General features: G+C 40.5%; 1 protein-coding gene across 2 annotated transcripts in view; it reads left to right on the top strand.

The window, feature by feature from the left end:
• zmym2 (zinc finger, MYM-type 2) overlaps positions 1-19,142 on the top strand; it is a 122,425-nt gene that overhangs the window by 18,653 nt on the left and 84,630 nt on the right. For both annotated transcript variants that reach the window (XM_034185989.1, XM_034185990.1), the window contains exons 2-4: positions 422-1,147; positions 10,654-10,822; positions 14,929-15,080. In XM_034185989.1, the coding sequence (XP_034041880.1) occupies positions 437-1,147; positions 10,654-10,822; positions 14,929-15,080 (1,032 nt within the window). In that variant the 5' untranslated portion in view covers positions 422-436. The remainder of the gene's footprint in view (positions 1-421; positions 1,148-10,653; positions 10,823-14,928; positions 15,081-19,142) is intronic.

A 19,142-nucleotide genomic window follows, 5' to 3' on the forward strand; every position in this document is an offset into this window, starting at 1 on the left:
CAAAGGAGAAGTGCTCACTAACACAGATTTGTGAACAATATTTGAGAGAAATAGGTCTTCTGTGTACATAGAAAATGTTTTCAGTCTTTGAGTTCAGCTCATGAAAAATGAGAGCAAAAACAAAAGTGTTGCATTTATATTTTTGTTCAGTGTGTGTGTGTGTGTGTGCGCGACTAATTTGTACAGCAGAGCGGGGTTATCGTTTTGTCAGCTTGCTCACAGATCTGCAGTTTTTGTTTTTTGTTTTCTTTTTAATAATGTAAAGAGCTATTTTTGAGATGCACTGACTCAGCAGCACACATAACGGGTTACATTCTTGGTTGGCTGTTGTCAGTCTGATTATTTAAAAAAATAAACCTAATTAAAGGTGATTTCTTCACATAATTCTTTTTTGTCTCTCTGTGTGTGTGTGTGTTGCTAGGTGGCTGCTTTAGCGATGGATGGGGAGTTGGAGCCACACCCTGCTGTAGCAGAAGAGGCTGCTGAGCAGGTGGAACTCATGGATGCTGTAGCAGAAGAGGCTGTGGAGCAGGTGGAACTCATGGATCCCACTCCTTCCCCCCAGCAACAGACCGCTATCACACCCCTCCCTGAAAAGTCTGGGGATGCAGTTTCCACAGTAACGGAAGATGAAACTGCTAAAGAGGACATCATAGAGGACAATGATGATGATGTGGTTGTGGTCGGGGAGGAGGTCACAGAGCTTTCTGCTGCCACCCACTCTCAAGATGCATCCAGCACAAACTGCCAAGAGGTGGCAGTTACTATGTCAACTGCAAAAGGGACTGTAGACACAATGCCTTCCGACACCCCCAGTCCTCCTGTGTCTTCCAGTGCAAGTATGGTGGCAGCACCTTCAACAGTTCCAGCCATAGCTGCAGAGCCCATCGTGATTGATGATGAAGACTCCTCACCAGCACCTCCTGAAGGTTCCTCTGCACCCCACTCACCCAGTGTCCTTAGCAGCACAGAGCCAGATTCAGAGATCAGGATCGCCAGTGTCACCACACTGGGCTCCAGTAGCAAGAAAGGAGGCTCTTCTGCTTCAACAGTAAATAGCCCACCACTCCCGGAGGAGGTCCAGGACATGAATCTGATGATAACTTCTGTGACATCACTGCAGGGCGAGGCAGCGTCTGTTGCAGCAGTGAGAATCACCGATTTACATCCTATTTCTGATGAAATGCTTATAATGGCCATGTCTTTTATACATGGGTGTCACAGTACACAGAAGTCACTGTTCAGTTCACATTTGTGTTTAGATGTAATGATTTAATACGACTTTGGGACAGTGGGCTAAAAAAGCAACAAAAAGACAAAAGCAAATGTGTAAGGCTAAATTTCTTTCGTGAACGGGGATGTTTTCATTCACATACCGGATAAGTGTGGAACAACATCAGCACTCAGTCTTCATGTGGTTCATGACTCGCTTTCCACTGCTGCTATTGGTTACAACAGGGGTTGTCATTTTTCCACACAGGAGGTTTAAAGGATCCACGCGGGTCAACTAACTTCTGTGTGCAAGGAGCTTCACTCTTTCTTTTTCCCTCAGCATGGTGTTTGACTCGTGCTATGCTAAAGCCCCATTTACATATAGACGGTTTTGTCGGCGGGTAGTACGTAGACTGAAGTTCGCGGTAGTTCCGGCTGTTTTCGCGGTGGAAAGGCGTGGAGCATTTCGCTGGCGTTTTGACCGCCATACTATCTGCAAATAGGTGGATAAGACGCCGCTAAATCCGCCGAATAAAGTGGCGGGGGTTAATCAGGGCTGTGAAAACTCCACGGAATTCCGCGGTTTTCATCGGGGGGGGGGGGGGGGTGTTAGTGATGTACTCTTTAATCGTGAACATCACTGAGTTTTTAAAATGCTTATCGCAAAGTGTTCTCTTTTTTTACGACATCATGTAAGTTTTATAAGTCTACGAACACTGATCTGTGTGTTACAGATACAAATCATTTTCCTCGGATCCGCGGCGTTTCGCCGAGGAAAAATGCAACTCAAAGTGTAGCTGTTACGACAGTTGTCGTAAAGCAGGAGTGGCTGGTTGCTGCGGTGACGCTGTGTGGCTCCTGTGCGACACTTAAGCTAAATGTAGCATGTGGACATCCCAAACTTTTAGAGCTTTCAAGTTTTTAAAAGATTTGTGCAGCATGTCTGTGTCACGGAGTGACGTCGCACAAAAAGAAGATGGCGAGAAAGACGGTTTGAAAAGGCGGTGTTCTGCTGCCGCCGATAATGCCCTGTGTACCGCTGGTTAATACCCAGGTTTTTATCCAGGCAAATCCTGCGTTACTCCAGGATCATTTGCATATAGGCACCGCCCCCAGAGTATAATAGGCTGAAGCAGCAGGAATACATGCCTCTGTCGCTACAGCGGGAGGGAGATCATCCTCAGCCTTTTCTTCTCCTTCCTTTCCCCCTCCTCAACGTGTTGCTCCGTCTCCACCACAGGCCTCCCCTCTGCTTCTGAACCAGACCTCTTGGTTTCCTTCTTCTTTAAGTGTTGCTGTGTTTTACTGTATCTGTTAGCTGTTTAATCTGCGCAGTTAGATTGATCTAGATAACTAGATAATGATTTGTTTCACAGTGTAATCTTCACATGCCTTAACTAAAGCACTCCCTCTGCTGAATCACCTCTAAATTATTTACACATTATTCACTTTGTGTGTTTTTAGGAATCTGCTAGCTTAGCGCAGCTACTAGCTCTTAGCCGATTTAGCATGGCGGCTTCTCCTGTCTCTCCCGCACTTTTCTGCTCTGGGTGTGAAATGTTTAGTTATTCCTCGGCCTCCTTTAGCAGTAATGGTACTTGTAATAAGTGTAGCTTATTTGTAGCTTTGGAGGCCAGGCTGGGCGAATTGGAGATTCGGCTCCGCACTGTGGAAAATTCTACAGCTAGCCCAGGCCCCTGTAGTCGGTGCGGACCAAGGTAGCTTAGCCGCTGTTAGTTCCCTTCCAGCAGATCCCGAGCAGCCATGAAAGCAGGCCGACTGGGTGACTGTGAGGAGGAAGCGTAGCCCTAAACAGAAGCCCTGTGTACACCGCCAACCCGTTCACATTTCTAACCGTTTTTCCCCACTCGGCGACACACCCACCGAGGATCAAACTCTGGTTATTGGCGACTCTGTTTTGAGAAATGTGAAGTTAGCGACACCAGCAACCATAGTCAATTGTCTTCCGGGGGCCAGAGCAGGTGACATTGAAGGAAATTTGAAACTGCTGGCTAAGGCTAAGCGTAAATTTGGTAAGATTGTAATTCACGTCAGCAGTAATGACACCCGGTTACGCCAATCGGAGGTCACTAAAATTAACATTGAATCGGTGTGTAACTTTGCAAAAACAATGTCGGACTCTGTAGTTTTCTCTGGGCCCCTCCCCAATCCGACCGGGAGTGACATGTTTAGCCGCATGTTCTCCTTGAATTGCTGGCTGTCTGAGTGGTGTCCAAAAAATGAGGTGGGCTTCATAGATAATTGGCAAAGCTTCTGGGGAAAACCTGGTCTTGTTAGGAGAGACGGCATCCATCCCACTTTGGATGGAGCAGCTCTCATTTCTAGAAATCTGGCCAATTTTCTTAAATCCTCCAAACTGTGACTATCCAGGGTTGGGACCAGGAAGCAGAGTTGTAGTCTTACACACCTCTCTGCAGCTTCTCTCCCCCTGCCATCCCCTCATTACCCCATCCCCGTAGAGATGGTGCCTGCTCCCAGACCACCAATAACCAGCAAAAATCTATTTAAGCATAAAAATTCAAAAAGAAAAAATAATATAGCACCTTCAACTGCACCACAGACTAAAACAGTTAAATGTGGTCTATTAAACATTAGGTCTCTCTCTTCTAAGTCCCTGTTAGTAAATTATATAATAATTGATCAACATATTGATTTATTCTGCCTTACTGAAACCTGGTTACAGCAGGATGAATATGTTAGTTTAAATGAGTCAACACCCCCGAGTCACACTAACTGCCAGAACGCTCGTAGCACGGGCCGAGGGGGAGGATTAGCAGCAATCTTCCATTCCAGCTTATTAATTAATCAAAAACCCAGACAGAGCTTTAATTCATTTGAAAGCTTGACTCTAAGGCTTGTCCATCCAAGTTGGAAGTCCCAAAAACCAGTTTTATTTGTTATTATCTATCGTCCACCTGGTCGTTACTGTGAGTTTCTCTGTGAATTTTCAGACCTTTTGTCTGACTTAGTGCTTAGCTCAGATAAGATAATTATAGTGGGTGATTTTAACATCCACACAGATGCTGAGAATGACAGCCTCAACACTGCATTTAATCTATTATTAGACTCAATTGGCTTTGCTCAAAATGTAAATAAGTCCACCCACCACTTTAATCATATCTTAGATCTTGTTTTGACTTATGGTATGGAAATTGAAGACTTAGCAGTATTCCCTGAAAACTCCCTTCTGTCTGATCATTTCTTAATAAGATTTACATTTACTCTGATGGACTACCCAGCAGTGGGGAATAAGTTTCATTACACTAGAAGTCTTTCAGAAAGCGCTGTAACTAGGTTTAAGGATATGATTCCTTCTTTATGTTCTCTAATGCCATATACCAACACAGTGCAGAGTAGCTACCTAAACTCTGTAAGTGAGATAGAATATCTCGTCAATAGTTTTACATCCTTATTGAAGACAACTTTGGATGCTGTAGCTCCTCTGAAAAAGAGAGCTTTAAATCAGAAGTGCCTGACTCCGTGGTATAACTCACAAACACGCAGCTTAAAGCAGATAACCCGTAAGTTGGAGAGGAAATGGCGTCTCACTAATTTAGAAGATCTTCACTTAGCCTGGAAAAAGAGTCTGTTGCTCTGTAAAAAAGCCCTCCGTAAAGCTAGGACATCTTACTACTCATCACTAATTGAAGAAAATAAGAACAACCCCAGGTTTCTTTTCAGCACTGTAGCCAGGCTGACAAAGAGTCAGAGCTCTATTGAGCCGAGTATTCCTTTAACTTTAACTAGTAATGACGTCATGACTTTCTTTACTAATAAAATTTTAACTATTAGAGAAAAAATTACTCATAACCATCCCAAAGACGTATCGTTATCTTTGGCTGCTTTCAGTGACGCCGGTATTTGGTTAGACTCTTTCTCTCTGATTGTTCTGTCTGAGTTATTTTCATTAGTTACTTCCTCCAAACCATCAACATGTCTATTAGACCCCATTCCTACCAGGCTGCTCAAGGAAGCCCTACCATTAATTAATGCTTCGATCTTAAATATGATCAATCTATCTTTATTAGTTGGCTATGTACCACAGGCTTTTAAGGTGGCAGTAATTAAACCATTACTTAAAAAGCCATCACTTGACCCAGCTATCTTAGCCAATTATAGGCCAATCTCCAACCTTCCTTTTCTTTCAAAAATTCTTGAAAGGGTAGTTGTAAAACAGCTAACTGATCATGTGCGGAGGAATGGTCTATTTGAAAAGTTTCAGTCAGGTTTTAGAATTCATCATAGTACAGAAACGGCATTAGTGAAAGTTACAAATGATCTTCTTATGGCCTCAGACAGTGGACTTATCTCTGTGCTTGTTGTGTTAGACCTCAGTGCTGCTTTTGATACTGTTGACCATAAAATTTTATTACAGAGATTAGAGCATGCCATAGGTATTAAAGGCACTGCGCTGTGGTGGTTTGAATCATATTTATCTAATATATTACAATTTGTTCATGTAAATGGGGAATCTTCTTCACAGACTAAGGTTAATTATGGAGTTCCACAAGGTTCTGTGCTAGGACCAATTTTATTCACTTTATACATGTTTCCCTTAGGCAGTATTATTAGACGGCATTGCTTAAATTTTCATTGTTACGCAGATGATACCCAGCTTTATCTATCCATGAAGCCAGAGGACACACACCAATTAGCTAAACTGCAGGATTGTGTTACAGACATAAAGACATGGATGACCTCTAATTTCCTGCTTTTAAACTCAGATAAAACTGTAGTTATTGTACTTGGCCCCACAAATCTTAGAAACATGGTGTCTAACCAGATCCTTACTCTGGATGGCATTACCTTGACCTCTAGTAATACTGTGAGAGATCTTGGAGTCATTTTTGATCAGGATATGTCATTCAATGCGCATATTAAACAAATATGTAGGACTGCTTTTTTGCATTTGCGCAGTATCTCTAAAATCAGAAAGGTCTTGTCTCAGAGTGATGCTGAAAAACTAATTCATGCATTTATTTCCTCTAGGCTGGACTATTGTAATTCATTATTATCAGGTTGTCCTAAAAGTTCCCTGAAAAGCCTTCAGTTAATTCAAAATGCTGCAGCTAGAGTACTGACAGGGACTAGAAGGGGAGAGCATATCTCACCCATATTGGCCTCTCTTCATTGGCTTCCTGTTAATTCTAGAATAGAATTTAAAATTCTTCTTCTTACTTATAAGGTTTTGAATAATCAGGTCCCATCTTATCTTAGGGACCTCATAGTACCATATCACCCCAATAGAGCGCTTCGCTCTCAGACTGCAGGCTTACTTGTAGTTCCTAGGCTTTGTAAGAGTAGAATGGGAGGCAGAGCCTTCACCTTTCAGGCTCCTCTCCTGTGGAACCAGCTCCCAATTCAGATCAGGGAGACAGACACCCTCTCTACTTTTAAGATTAGGCTTAAAACTTTCCTTTTTGCTAAAGCTTATAGTTAGGGCTGGATCAGGTGACCCTGAACCATCCCTTAGTTATGCTGCTATAGACTTAGACTGCTGGGGGGTTCCCATGATGCACTGAGTGTTTCTTTCTCTTTTTGCTCTGTATGCACCATTCTGCATTTAATCATTAGTGATTGATCTCTGCTCCCCTCCACAGCACGTCTTTTTCCTGGTTCTCTCCCTCAGCCCCAACCAGTCCCAGCAGAAGACTGCCCCTCCCTGAGCCTGGTTCTGCTGGAGGTTTCTTCCTGTTAAAGGGAGTTTTTCCTTCCCACTGTCGCCAAGTGCTTGCTCACAGAGGGTCGTTTTGACCGTTGGGTTTTTCCGTAATTATTGTATGGCCTTGCCTTACAATATAAAGTGCCTTGGGGCAACTGTTTGTTGTGATTTGGCACTATATAAATAAAATTGATTTGATTTTAAGTCCTTGCCGCTGCCAACTTTCTTTTAGGGGGCATACTGGAGCTTCTCTGCAAAAATATCTGGAGCTGGCCGTGAGTGAGAGGCGTGCATGCAGCGCGCTAGCGTTTTTATACTGACCGCCGCCTATCGGCTGTTTGGAACGCCGTTTTAACCGGGAGGTGGTGTTTAGAACGGTGTCCGCTAGCGCCGCCGTTTTGTCTGCCTCTGTCGCCGGTTAAAACGCTGTTGTGTACGCCGATGTGGGCTCTATCTCCATTTTATACGCCGTTGATTAGGGATACAACACCGGCTGCCGAATAACGGCGGTGTAAACTGCGGCACTACAGGAAGGGACAGGATGAAACAGCGATTAAAAAGTATCAAACGCCGTTCTCGTTGTCTCTGTTCTGACGCGAATTCTCCGGGAGCTCTCCCGGAATTATTCGACATGTTGAATAATTTTTTCGACGATTCCCGGTGAAGCCGGAACTAAGCCACGCCCCATAGCGCCGGCGTTAACAACGGCGTTTGATCCCTAAGACGGCCCGGAGGAGCCAAAAACTCTTCTGGGAGCTCTTACCGTCTCTGTGTAAATGGGGCTTAAGGCTCGCCACTGCTTAAAAGTATAGGACCACTAAGCTATTTAAGATTTAAGGCATCAAAAGAAATTTCATTGGCACCACTATAATTTTATTTATTAGCATTTAATGGGGGATTCATAATACGATGTTGCCAATATGGTCAAAATTTGCATTGTCTAGAAAAAAATTAATAAAAAGTTGCTTCGAAGGGTAAAATTTCAAAAGAACAGATGCCTTGAACTGTTTGGCAGCAACCTGCAGAGTTTATGATAGCAATTATAGCATTGTCATAGATCATGTAAGGGCTTCCCACGACTTGCGCGAGTAATGCTGGGAAGCACACAGTTGCAGCCAATCAGAGTAGAGATGCAAGATGGTCAGCTGGCTGATTCCTCTCTGCCTGCTAATCCAACATGGCGGAAAACACTCTGAAACCACTGCGTTTCTTAACATGTTTCTCATATAGTATGTAAAGACTAGTGAGTAGTAAACACTTATAAATCCAAAAACGCTGTTTCTGTAACTAGTTAACACCTCTGAAGTGAGCTAGCTGCAAGACATCTCACAGACGTCAGCGTGCATGCTACATGTGCGCACATCACCCAAGGACATTATACTGTGCAGAGTCGTACTGTGTATTCTGTGTACCGTACAGTTCAGTAGAAATATGTGTGTTGTGACACCCTTACTTTTATATTTATTTACCGTTATGGATATCTTTCTGTTGTGCTGGAACAATTAGCTACGCTCTGCCTGTTTTTCCGGTGCTGGTAGTATTGCCAGGTTGAAGTAGTGGTCATGCGAGTTCAGTTTGACTTCTGCTGGCATCGGCCTCACATAGTGTTGGTGCACTTTCTCAGCCTTTCAGGTTTAATTTATTACGACGGAGTTTTAGGGCCACATTGAATTTTTTTTTTTGACTTTGAGAATAAAGTCGTAATATTACGAGAAAAAAGTTGTAATATTACGAGAATAAAGTCGTAATATTACGAGAAAAAAGGTTGTAATTTTAAGAGGAAAAAAGTCGTAATTTTACGAGAAAAAAGTTGTAATATTACAAGAAAAAAGTCGAAATATTATGACTTTTTTTCTCGTAAAATTATGACCTTTTTTCTCGTAACATTACGACTTTATTCTCGAAGTCTAAAAAAAATTCTATGTGGCCCTAAAATGCCGTCGTAAGTTTATATTATAGACACAGGTTATAATTTTCTTTTGGGTGTGGAAAAAATATTTGATTCCATGATCACTGTAAATGATTATGTGAGAGCAACTCGAAAAATAAACTGATTATTGTTCCAACAGCTGGAAAGGTGGCCACAACCTTTTGCTTAAATGTAGTTTTCCTCTGTCTACTCTAATTGGTTTCATAAAACGAGTGTAATATATCTGCCTGTAAATGTTGATGAAAGTATGAGGTCTGTGATAAAAGTAACGGGCCTTATTATTTTTTTCAAAAACCATATGGATTTGAATCACGTGTGATTACATCAGACATGCTTGAACATGCTTGCTTTTTTCACGCCTGTCGGTTACGTCATTCGCCTGTGGGCAGTCTTTGAGTGAGGAGTCGCCCACCCTCTCGTCGTTTTTTCATTGTTTAGGAATGGCTCAGAGACTGCTGCTTTGTTTGATAAAAATTTTTTAAAAAACTGTAAGGCACAACTGAGTGGACACCATTCGATAAATTCAGCTGGTTTTCGGTAAAAATTTTAATGGCTGATGAGAGATTTTGGTCTGTAGTGTCGCTTTAAGGACGGCCCACGGCGCCTGACGGTGATCTACCATTCGAGGCGGCAGCGTCTTGCCGTTTCAAGGTGAAAACTTCCACATTTCAGGCTCTGTTGACCCAGGAAGTCGTCAGAGAACAGAGAACTTTCAGAAGAAGTCGGCATGAGGAGTTTATTTGGACATTCCATTGTTAACGGACATTTTGTAATGAAAGAACGTGCGGGCAGAGTTGCATGTCAGGCCGGACCCGACCGCGGGGGGTCGTGACAGGAAAAACACCTCCGTTGGAAACCTTAACGGGCAAGTTGGAACATGCCCAAGCTGTTAAACAATTTCTCAGTTACTCACTTGTTGAAAGCCATCAAAAGCCGCCTGAATTTTACAAATGGTTTTCAACACGGAGGTGTTTTTCCTGTTGCGGCGCACACAGATTCGCCGAGTCGTCACGGAAACGACTCGGCGAATTTGCGCGCACGTCTTTCATTACAAAATGTCCTTAAACAGTGGAATGTCTGCATAAAGTCCTCATGCCGGCCTCTTCTGAATCTTCTCTGTTCTCTCACGACGTCCTGGCTGAATTAAGCCTTAAATTAGAATGTTTTCAGGTCGAAACAGGCCGACGACAGTGCCTGGAAGCGCTGCGCGACGTCCCGCTCCGTGGGAAGTCCTTACAGCGACAGAAAAACCCCATAATCTCTCATCAGCCGTTAAACTTTTCACCGAAAACCAGCTTAATTTCTCGAATAGTGTCCACTCGGATATCCCGCACAGCTCCAGAAAAAATGTTGATAAAGCAACGCGCGCCGTCCGCAGCGGCTATTCAGACAAAGAGATTCCGACGGGCGGGGTGGAGCACTCCTCACTCAAGGCCTGCCCACAGGCGAATGACATCACCAACACGCGTGAAAAAACTCACGCATGCGCACGAGGGTTAAAGCATGTCTGACGTAAAAACATATGAATCAAATCCATTTATTTTTTGAAAAAATAAAAAGGACCGCTTTTTTCATCACAGACCTCGTACTTTTACAGTTTGACATTGCAAGTTGACCAAGTGGACAGTGATGTATTTATATTGGTACTGTCAGTGGCAGATATTCTTTAAAAACATCAAGGAAGATTTTATTGTAGCTTCTGGAGACTTGCACGAGTTAAGCAGGTTCACTTTAAACTAAAAGCCTCTTTTATCAAATTAAGAGTTCCTGAACTTGCTTCTCCACAAAATGACAGAATTGAAAATGGCTAACCAACATGTCTTTCCAGGAAATTGAAGACCACTCAGAAGAAAATGGTTTACAGATCAGCGGCGCATTCAGTTTGAATCCTGACACCCCGTCCAGTCGGTCATCAGCCTCCTTCAATCCTGGACGCGGCTCAGACTCCATGGGCCAGCTGGTACAAAACGGCGACACAGGGACCCACAACAGAACCGGTAGTGAATTTGATCAAGCAGTCATATATATACCAGAGCAAGTGAAGGAAACTCTTCCTTTATGTAGATTCTGATACTTAAACTCACTGTATTGCTCAATATCCAACACTGAACCAATTAATATTTATATTGCAATCTTTGATGGTGCCCCACATATTTTACACATCTATTTAGTAAGCAACAACTACACTCTGTGCAAAGATTTAGTTGTTTAATGCTGTCCTGTGCAGAAAATGAAAAGCTTTTTATTTATATTTATTTATTTATTTATTGTATTGGATTGAAAAAGTTCACCCATGACTAACTGAAAATTTTATACTCTGTTGCATTTGAGTAGATTTACAAAAACTAGAACCCTGGTTGAATAATAAAAAAGGGGGGGAACGATCCAAAACGTTTTGGATATTTTGTTTATTTTTTAAATCCACACAAATGAGTATAACAATTTCAAACTTACTCATGGGTGAACTTTTTTGATCAATAACAAACACACATTGAGTTTCATTTTTTTTTCCAGCGAAAACTCATCAGAATATGATATAGGACAATGGGGTTGAAAAAAAGTATACCTAATGTCCACGTTTGGTACATGAAATTTCAGTGCTGCCCTGTGAAACTTGCCCCTCCCTTTGTTCATAAGAGACAGTAGTATTCATTACTCGGTGCATAGCTGTTTATTTTTAACTGTCTCACAAGATAGTGGAGGGTATCGACTTTCCAAAAATGCATATAAAAATAATATTTAGAGAATGTAAATGTCTCAGAACAAGAACTTGGTAAGACATCCATATAGATGATATTTTCCACATACAGACTTTAAATGGTTTTCCTGCTGTTGGATGCGGAGGAAAGCCTGAGGAGGAGTGGGTGCAAGTTCACTGTTGATGGACTGATTTCCATCAAATGAATTATTTATTCTATCATAGTCTATTTTACTCTGGGTTTCTCGCACATAGGCTTCACTAGACAGTCCGGTTCGCCCAGGTATATTTGGCAACTCAGTTGAACAATTTTTAACTTTTATATTTCTGTAAGAGAATGATGCCATTCACAGTCAGTTAAATACTGGACATTCACACGTAAACGTGTGTGCTAATCCCAGTTTACTCCACTCGCCAATGTTTAGTTGGATGTGAGCATGAACTAAACATGTTAACAGGGCTATTCCACAAGGCGGCGGTGTACTATGATTGCCGTTGATTCGATTAAAAAAAAGGTGCAAAAACGAGATGAAATGCTTAATCCTTATTGTTTCCTAATTGTCTGGCTGTGCAGATCTGGCAACCTGCCCAAAAACAGAAGAAAAGTAGCTGCGCCCTCGGCCATAACTGCAACAAACGCTGCTACGGTTTAAAAATTTTACCCCGATGGGTAAACAAGTTTCAAGCCGTAGTCACTATGAATACCCCGAACTTTGAACGTGATTGAAGCCATGAAAGCCTGATTTATGCTTCTCAGTCTCTCTGAGCCCCTCTCTGTAGCCAGACGTGCCCCTCCCAAAAATCAAAACTACACTTCGAAATGATGGAGAGAGTAAGGGCTGCGATTGGTCACGTTTCCAGTTTCACTCCTTTATCTCCTTTCACATTTAAAAGTTTTTGCAGTGCACATGCCAATTACATTTTGGTCGTGGATCAAATAGAGGAACGTTTGGCAGAAAAGTCCACAAATATGACCAACTTTACAACACAGACATAGTCTGTGTTTTCAAGTGCTCAGCATTTGTTTAATGATTTTTTTGTTACAATTTAATAAATTTAAAACATATAGTCACAGATGCACATTTTTTATAGGCAGAGTTCCTGTAATGTACTAAAATTTTGAACTAAAATAATTGTATGCCAAATTTTTGTGCTTTCAATTACAAACAATTTTCACACTAAGTGTAGGTCCACCTGTTATCAGTTATTTCTGTAAATTTGAATTAAATGGCATAAAAACTTCCTAAAATGTGGCGATATATTACAGAAAAGTGGAAATGGGAAAAAACTGGCTTTAAATTTTCAGATTTACATTGATTTACATTGTATTTTAATGTGTAATTTATTGGTTTTAGCTTTAATAAAAACCAATTTAAGCTTGAAACAGTGTTTTAATAGATATTATTAAGGTGAATCATTAAATTTTTCAAAAAATAGTTGTTCTGGCCCATGTAACACTTTATGGACCACCTTGTGAAATGTGACCATAATCTGATATATTTAAGGTGAATTTAGGTGATGTTATTATAGCTTTTTAAAATTCAGCTTAAATATGATTTTGTTATATTTATCAGTAATATACTTATTTTTATACCACAGCAACTTTAATAATATATTTTACTCAAAATATCACATATCAGAACTTTGTCAGTCACTCCTAAGAGACTGCATTACACCCAGGACACTTGTGCATTATTGTGTGGCACATCTGTACAGCCGGGGCAACGGTGAGAATTTGTTTAAAACAAATAAAGTGCTTACCAGCACCGATGTAGTCCTGAAAAACTGAGCTAATATAACATTTAATAGAAGAGAAGAAAAAAAATTATTGCACTTTTAAATCAACAACACTTTTAAATCAACAACACTGAGTATTATTGCTATTTAGCAATTTTTGGCTTACGCATCAGGAGTATTTCCTGGTTTGGAGAATACAGTGTGGGATATTATTGTTACTGACCTTGACTTATAAAAATAAGATGAACTGTATTATCCCTAAGGAAATCATTTTGCCAGAGTACCGCAGTAAACCACAAATTATATATATATATATACACAGTGAAGAAAATAAGTATTTGAACACATGTGCATTATTTCAGAGACTGTTCCTTATTAAGCCCCTTTCATATGGACCCGCTTCGAGGTGCGTCGTCATGACGATGCCGTGTACACAATGCAGTAAAAACTAAGAGCACAGAAAAAAAAAACCCGCTGTTAGCTGCAGCTGCTGCAGCAGCTCCTCGGTCTTCTCTCACAAATGTGTTTAAATACAGTCCATAAAAGTCCTGCTCACTCCTGCCTTGGCTTGGGCTGGATTGTCATTCCTACACTCATATTGTCATATTTAATAAAAATAATAAGCGCATGCAGGAGCTGCTGCTGCCGCTGCTGCTGCGTTTGAGTACCGTCGGAAAGTACACAACTTTTTTGTTGTTTCAAATTCAGCAGTTGCTTGTGGCAAAATAATTAATTGTATCCACACAAAAGATTAACTCTGGGCTATATAAGGTGCCTGAGCCCATTGAAGCTGACCCCCCACCCAGATAAAAAAAAAAAATCCAAGCAAACAGGCTGAGTTTGCCCTGTAATTTCCAACGGTACATGAACGCAGCAGCAGTCTCAGCACTCATAAACTGGCTTCTGCACTGTGTGAAAACTTTCAGCTGATCGAACAAAGTCAAACTTAACAACAACGTTACAAAAACTAAACAAACGATTAAAACACGTCAAGAATGACAGCAAAACAAAACATGGACAAACTGAGGCTCTTGTTGCCCTTTGTTCAAATTTTTCAACAGTTTAAAAATCCTGACGAAGCCCAGCCGCAGGAACGAAGCTGCGCGAAGGTTAAACGATGCCAACGAAAGTCAACGAAAGTCCATATTTCTTGTTTCGTTAGGGCTTCCTTGCCCTTCATTAAGTGCCATGTGACTGGGCCATTAGGGAGACTCTGTGCAGTACCACTTGCATTAAGAGGGAATGTCATTTGACATTTTGGGTATGTGATTTGTTTCTCTGGGCAATATCCTTGGTGTTGGGGACCACAATAACTGGAAAAGGTCAATGGATGCCCAGTGCATATGTTTCACCTGGCACACAAGGTGGTTCCATGCTGTGGTGGATGCAGCGACGTGAAGCACCAGTGCTTGACCTTGCTGTATACTCTGTAAAATGTTTTCTAGTCATGCAACACGTGGTATTCTTTATGTTGGTTTTAAACATTTCAGTGGCTCATACATTCCTTTAATGTCCTTTTCACTTGTGTACCTCCAGAATTGGGAAAAAAAAAAGATTTCATTTACATGTGATTTCAGTAAAGTAGGAAAGGAATGTGGCAGAGTAAATTTATTAATTTATTTCTTATAATTATTTTTGTCTTATTATTATTGGCTGTTTTTCCTGCAGACACATGGATCTCCCAGTCGGCTTCAGCCCCCCGCAACCAAAAACAGACAGGAGTGGACTCTCCTTCACCTGCCATTTCACTGTCTAAACCTCCAGGCCAGTCTTCCTCGTCTTCATCCTCAGGCTCCCAGATACAGCCCAGGACAGTGAAGGTGATAATCCCGAAGTTTATTCAGAGTTCCTTTGTATTTATTTGCCATTGCACCAGTGAGACAATGAACAGTGCTCAGATGAAGGAACCTATACACGTCATTCATTAAGTGCATTTGTATAAGCAAAGGTTGAGAAGAAAAAATGCAATCATGTATGTATGTGCTTCTTTCAGTATACCAGTTGTGATTGTGGTTTAACTGCCCATGATCACAGAAAGGGTTGTCTTGAAGGCATGGCTGCACGATTTGATGAGTCATATTGCGATAATGTTGTGATTCCAACTCTCAATTGTGATATTTATTTCTAACTCCCAATAACAATTTAAACAGTGACACATTTTTTGTGTTTTTGCCTTTGTACAAATGATACTAACAAGGTTTGCTTCTAGTGTAGACTTTTAGCTTTAATTCAAAAGGTTTTAGGAAAATATCAATCATTTATAAATTACAGAACAACCCCACCCCCAATATAAGTGACTGGACGAGCTCATACATGTCAACCCATTTGAGGGTCCACCTGTGTAACCAAGTGATTAAAATCAACACAAAATCCTTATAACCTCCTAAATCGCACCAAAATCAGTTTTATTACAGTACACACAACTGCATAGCGTTATCACATAACTGGGGTTTTGTCCATATATTAATAACTAACACCAGGAATCTCATGAACTCTTTTATGGTGGAAGTCCTCCACAGTTAAATCCTCTTGCTCCACAGTAAAATTGCTTGCTGTCAATAAAATCAATGTCTACAAGTACATTGTAGGTATTTTGTACAAACTCAATATATTTCCCGTGAATATAGTGTCACACAGCTGTTCTGTTTTTACAGAAACAAGAACTTGCAGAGTAACAGATCACTGCTCCTAACAATCTTTGGCCCTACCATCTGAGACTGCTCTGCCCTACGATTGGATATTGGAAAACCATGTGACGGTGAACCAATTCCGATTGGATGCTCACATTGCGCATGTCATCACACAGCTTCTATGAAGAGTACAAAGATGGTGGATGGCTGGCCGAAAGTCCGCAGAGTTAAGAAAAACAACAGTAAAAAACAATTTACAACAGAAAACCCTGAATATTCGTAAGACTTTATTTGTACGTCCATATGACTGAAACTCTGAAAAAATCCGTATAATTTACGGACAATCTGTATAGGTTGACATGTATGCAAGCTGATTATTGTTTAAAGTCAGTTTTGATTGGATAAGTTAAGGGTTTGGATACTTAAACATTTCCAAGTCACAGAATATGTTTTGGACTTGATTTACATCAATCCTTAAATCCTACTATTGTGATATTACATGCTGCATCAGTCTGGAGTAGGCAGTTCTCAAAAACATCAAGGAGACTGAGGGAAGCCACCGGGACATACACGGCAGATCTGAAGGCTTCTGTGATAGTGCTATACATGGCGATAATTCCTAAATAATTAATGCACTATATCTATTAAACCTCTTGAAATAATTAAATTAAAACAGCCTTCACTACATGCACATTCAGCATTTTCATAGCTTCATTTCAGCTCTATTGTGTACAGAGACAAAATTACAAAAATAGTACCACTATCCCAAAACTTAATTTGAATGATTTGCTCATTCTCAAAGCTAAATGCACAAATGCACTAGAGTTTATTTTATCAGCTTTTTTTTTTTTTTTGACTTACCTAATTAATGTATAAAACATTGGTGGTATTTCTGAGTGATACGGCAATTTTTACTGTGCATCTCAGGTTTTTAGTTGCAGTCCTAGTTGTTGAGTGGGAGTGGTCTTTTAATATCATCTGGGAGATATTTGTTACATGTTACACAACCTCTAAACAGGTGGGGGTCATTCTTACATTGTTTATTGTGTGATCATTTTTGGGAGCACACACACATAGAATTGTGACACTGTTCCTTCTGGAATTTTACTATTTGAGAGTATTTTCAACATCACGTTTTTTTTAAGGGGGTAATGGCTAATTTGCTTGTATTTTTAAATGTAAGGGGAATGATTGTGTTTACTTGGATTGCTCTCACATTTGTTTAATTTATGTACATGCAACACAAATGTAATCACAGTAGTACATGCAATCACAGTAGTACATGCTGGCTATAATAACAGGAACAACGGTCAGGTGATTCATCAAGGACGTTCACTTGCGTAAACAGGGATGCGACGATACTTGGCTCAGAAGGCAAGACACGATACACAATATTCGGTTAATGGCATTTTAACACTGTTTTTAAAAAGACTTCAGTGATGAAATATATGTTTGAAAAAAAGCATTGTTTTTATTTTATTGAAAGTCAAAATGAAAAACAAATGTGCATTTTGAAGTGTTTTAACTAATCATCTAATGAATCTCACTTCAGTTTTACTTTCTGAAAATAAACGATCATATGCAATAAAAACAGAGCAGTATGCGAGCACTGTTAAAGGTTTTGCTTTCCAGAGATTTCAAGTCTACTCATTTTTCCTAGTTGGCAAGTTTTTTTGAAATGGTCATCAACTATTTGATATGTATTTATGAAGCAGCGCACAGAGCTCAACCAAAAAAAAAAAAACCTCTGCACTGAGACATTTATCATTCTTTATCAAACATTTTTAAAGTGCACATTGTCCAGTGGAAGGGGAAAAATTGCATTTTAATGGAGCAGTGTACACAGACCTCAGCGTTGCACACTGAAAATGATTTATGTATTTAAATCACATAGTTATATCATCATAGTCATATTGTCACACAGGCCAACATCACAATTGTGATGATGACTTGTGCCGCCTCAATAAAGACACAGAGACTCCATCGTACAGTAGTGTTCAGAATAATAGTAGTGCTATGTGACTAAAAAGATTAATCCAGGTTTTGAGTATATTTCTTATTGTTACATGGGAAACAAGGTACCAGTAGATTCTCACAAATCCAACAGGACCAAGCATTCATGATATGCACACTCTTAAGGCTACGAAAATGGGCTATTAGTAAAACGTAGAAAAGGGGGTGTTCACAATAATAGTAGCATCTGCTGTTGACGCTACAAACTCAAAACTATTATGTTCAAACTGCTTTTTTAGCAATCCTGTGAATCACTAAACTAGTATTTAGTTGTATAACCACAGTTTTTCATGATTTCTTCACATCTGCGAGGCATTAATTTTGTTGGTTTGGAACCAAGATTTTGGTCGTTTACTAGTGTGCTTGGGGTCATTGTCTTGTTGAAACACCCATTTCAAGGGGATGTCCTCTTCAGCATAAGGCAACATGACCACTTCAAGTATTTTGACATATCCAAACTGATCCATGATACCTGATATGCGATATATAGGTCCAACACCATAGTAGGAGAAACATGCCCATATCATGATGCTTGCACCACCATGCTTCACTGTCTTCACTGTGAACTGTGGCTTGAATTCAGAGTTTGGGGGTCGTCTCACAAACTATCTGCGGCCCTTGGAGCCAAAAAGAACAGTTTTACTCTCATCAGTCTACAAAATATTCCTCCATTTCTCTTTAGGCCAGTTGATGTGTTTGGCAAATTGTAACCTCTTCTGCACGTCTTTTATTTAACAGAGGGACTTTGCGGGGGATTCTTGCAAATAAATTAGCTTCACACAGGTGTCTTCTAACTGTCACAGCACTTACAGGTAACTCCAGACTGTCTTTGATCATCCTGGAGCTTATCAATGGGTGAGCCTTTGCCATTCTGGTTATTCTTCTATCCATTTTGATGGTTGTTTTCTGTTTTCTTCCACGCCCACGCGTCTCTGTTTTTTTTTTTGTTTTTTTTTGTCCATTTTAAAGCACTGAAGATCATTGTAAATGAACAGCCTATAATTTTCTGCACCTGCGTATAGGTTTTCCCCTCTCCAATCAACTTTTTAATCAAACTACGCTGTTCTTCAGAACAATGTCTTGAACGTCCCATTTTCCTCAGGCTTTCAAAGAGAAAAGCATGTTCAACAGGTGCTGGCTTCATCCTTACATAGGGGACACCTGATTCACACCTATTTGTTCCACAAAATTGATGAACTCACTGACTGAATGCCACACTACTATTATTGTGAACACCCC

The sequence above is a fragment of the Thalassophryne amazonica genome, chromosome 14, assembly GCF_902500255.1.
Source record: "Thalassophryne amazonica chromosome 14, fThaAma1.1, whole genome shotgun sequence".
NCBI classification, from domain to species: Eukaryota; Metazoa; Chordata; class Actinopteri; order Batrachoidiformes; family Batrachoididae; genus Thalassophryne; species Thalassophryne amazonica.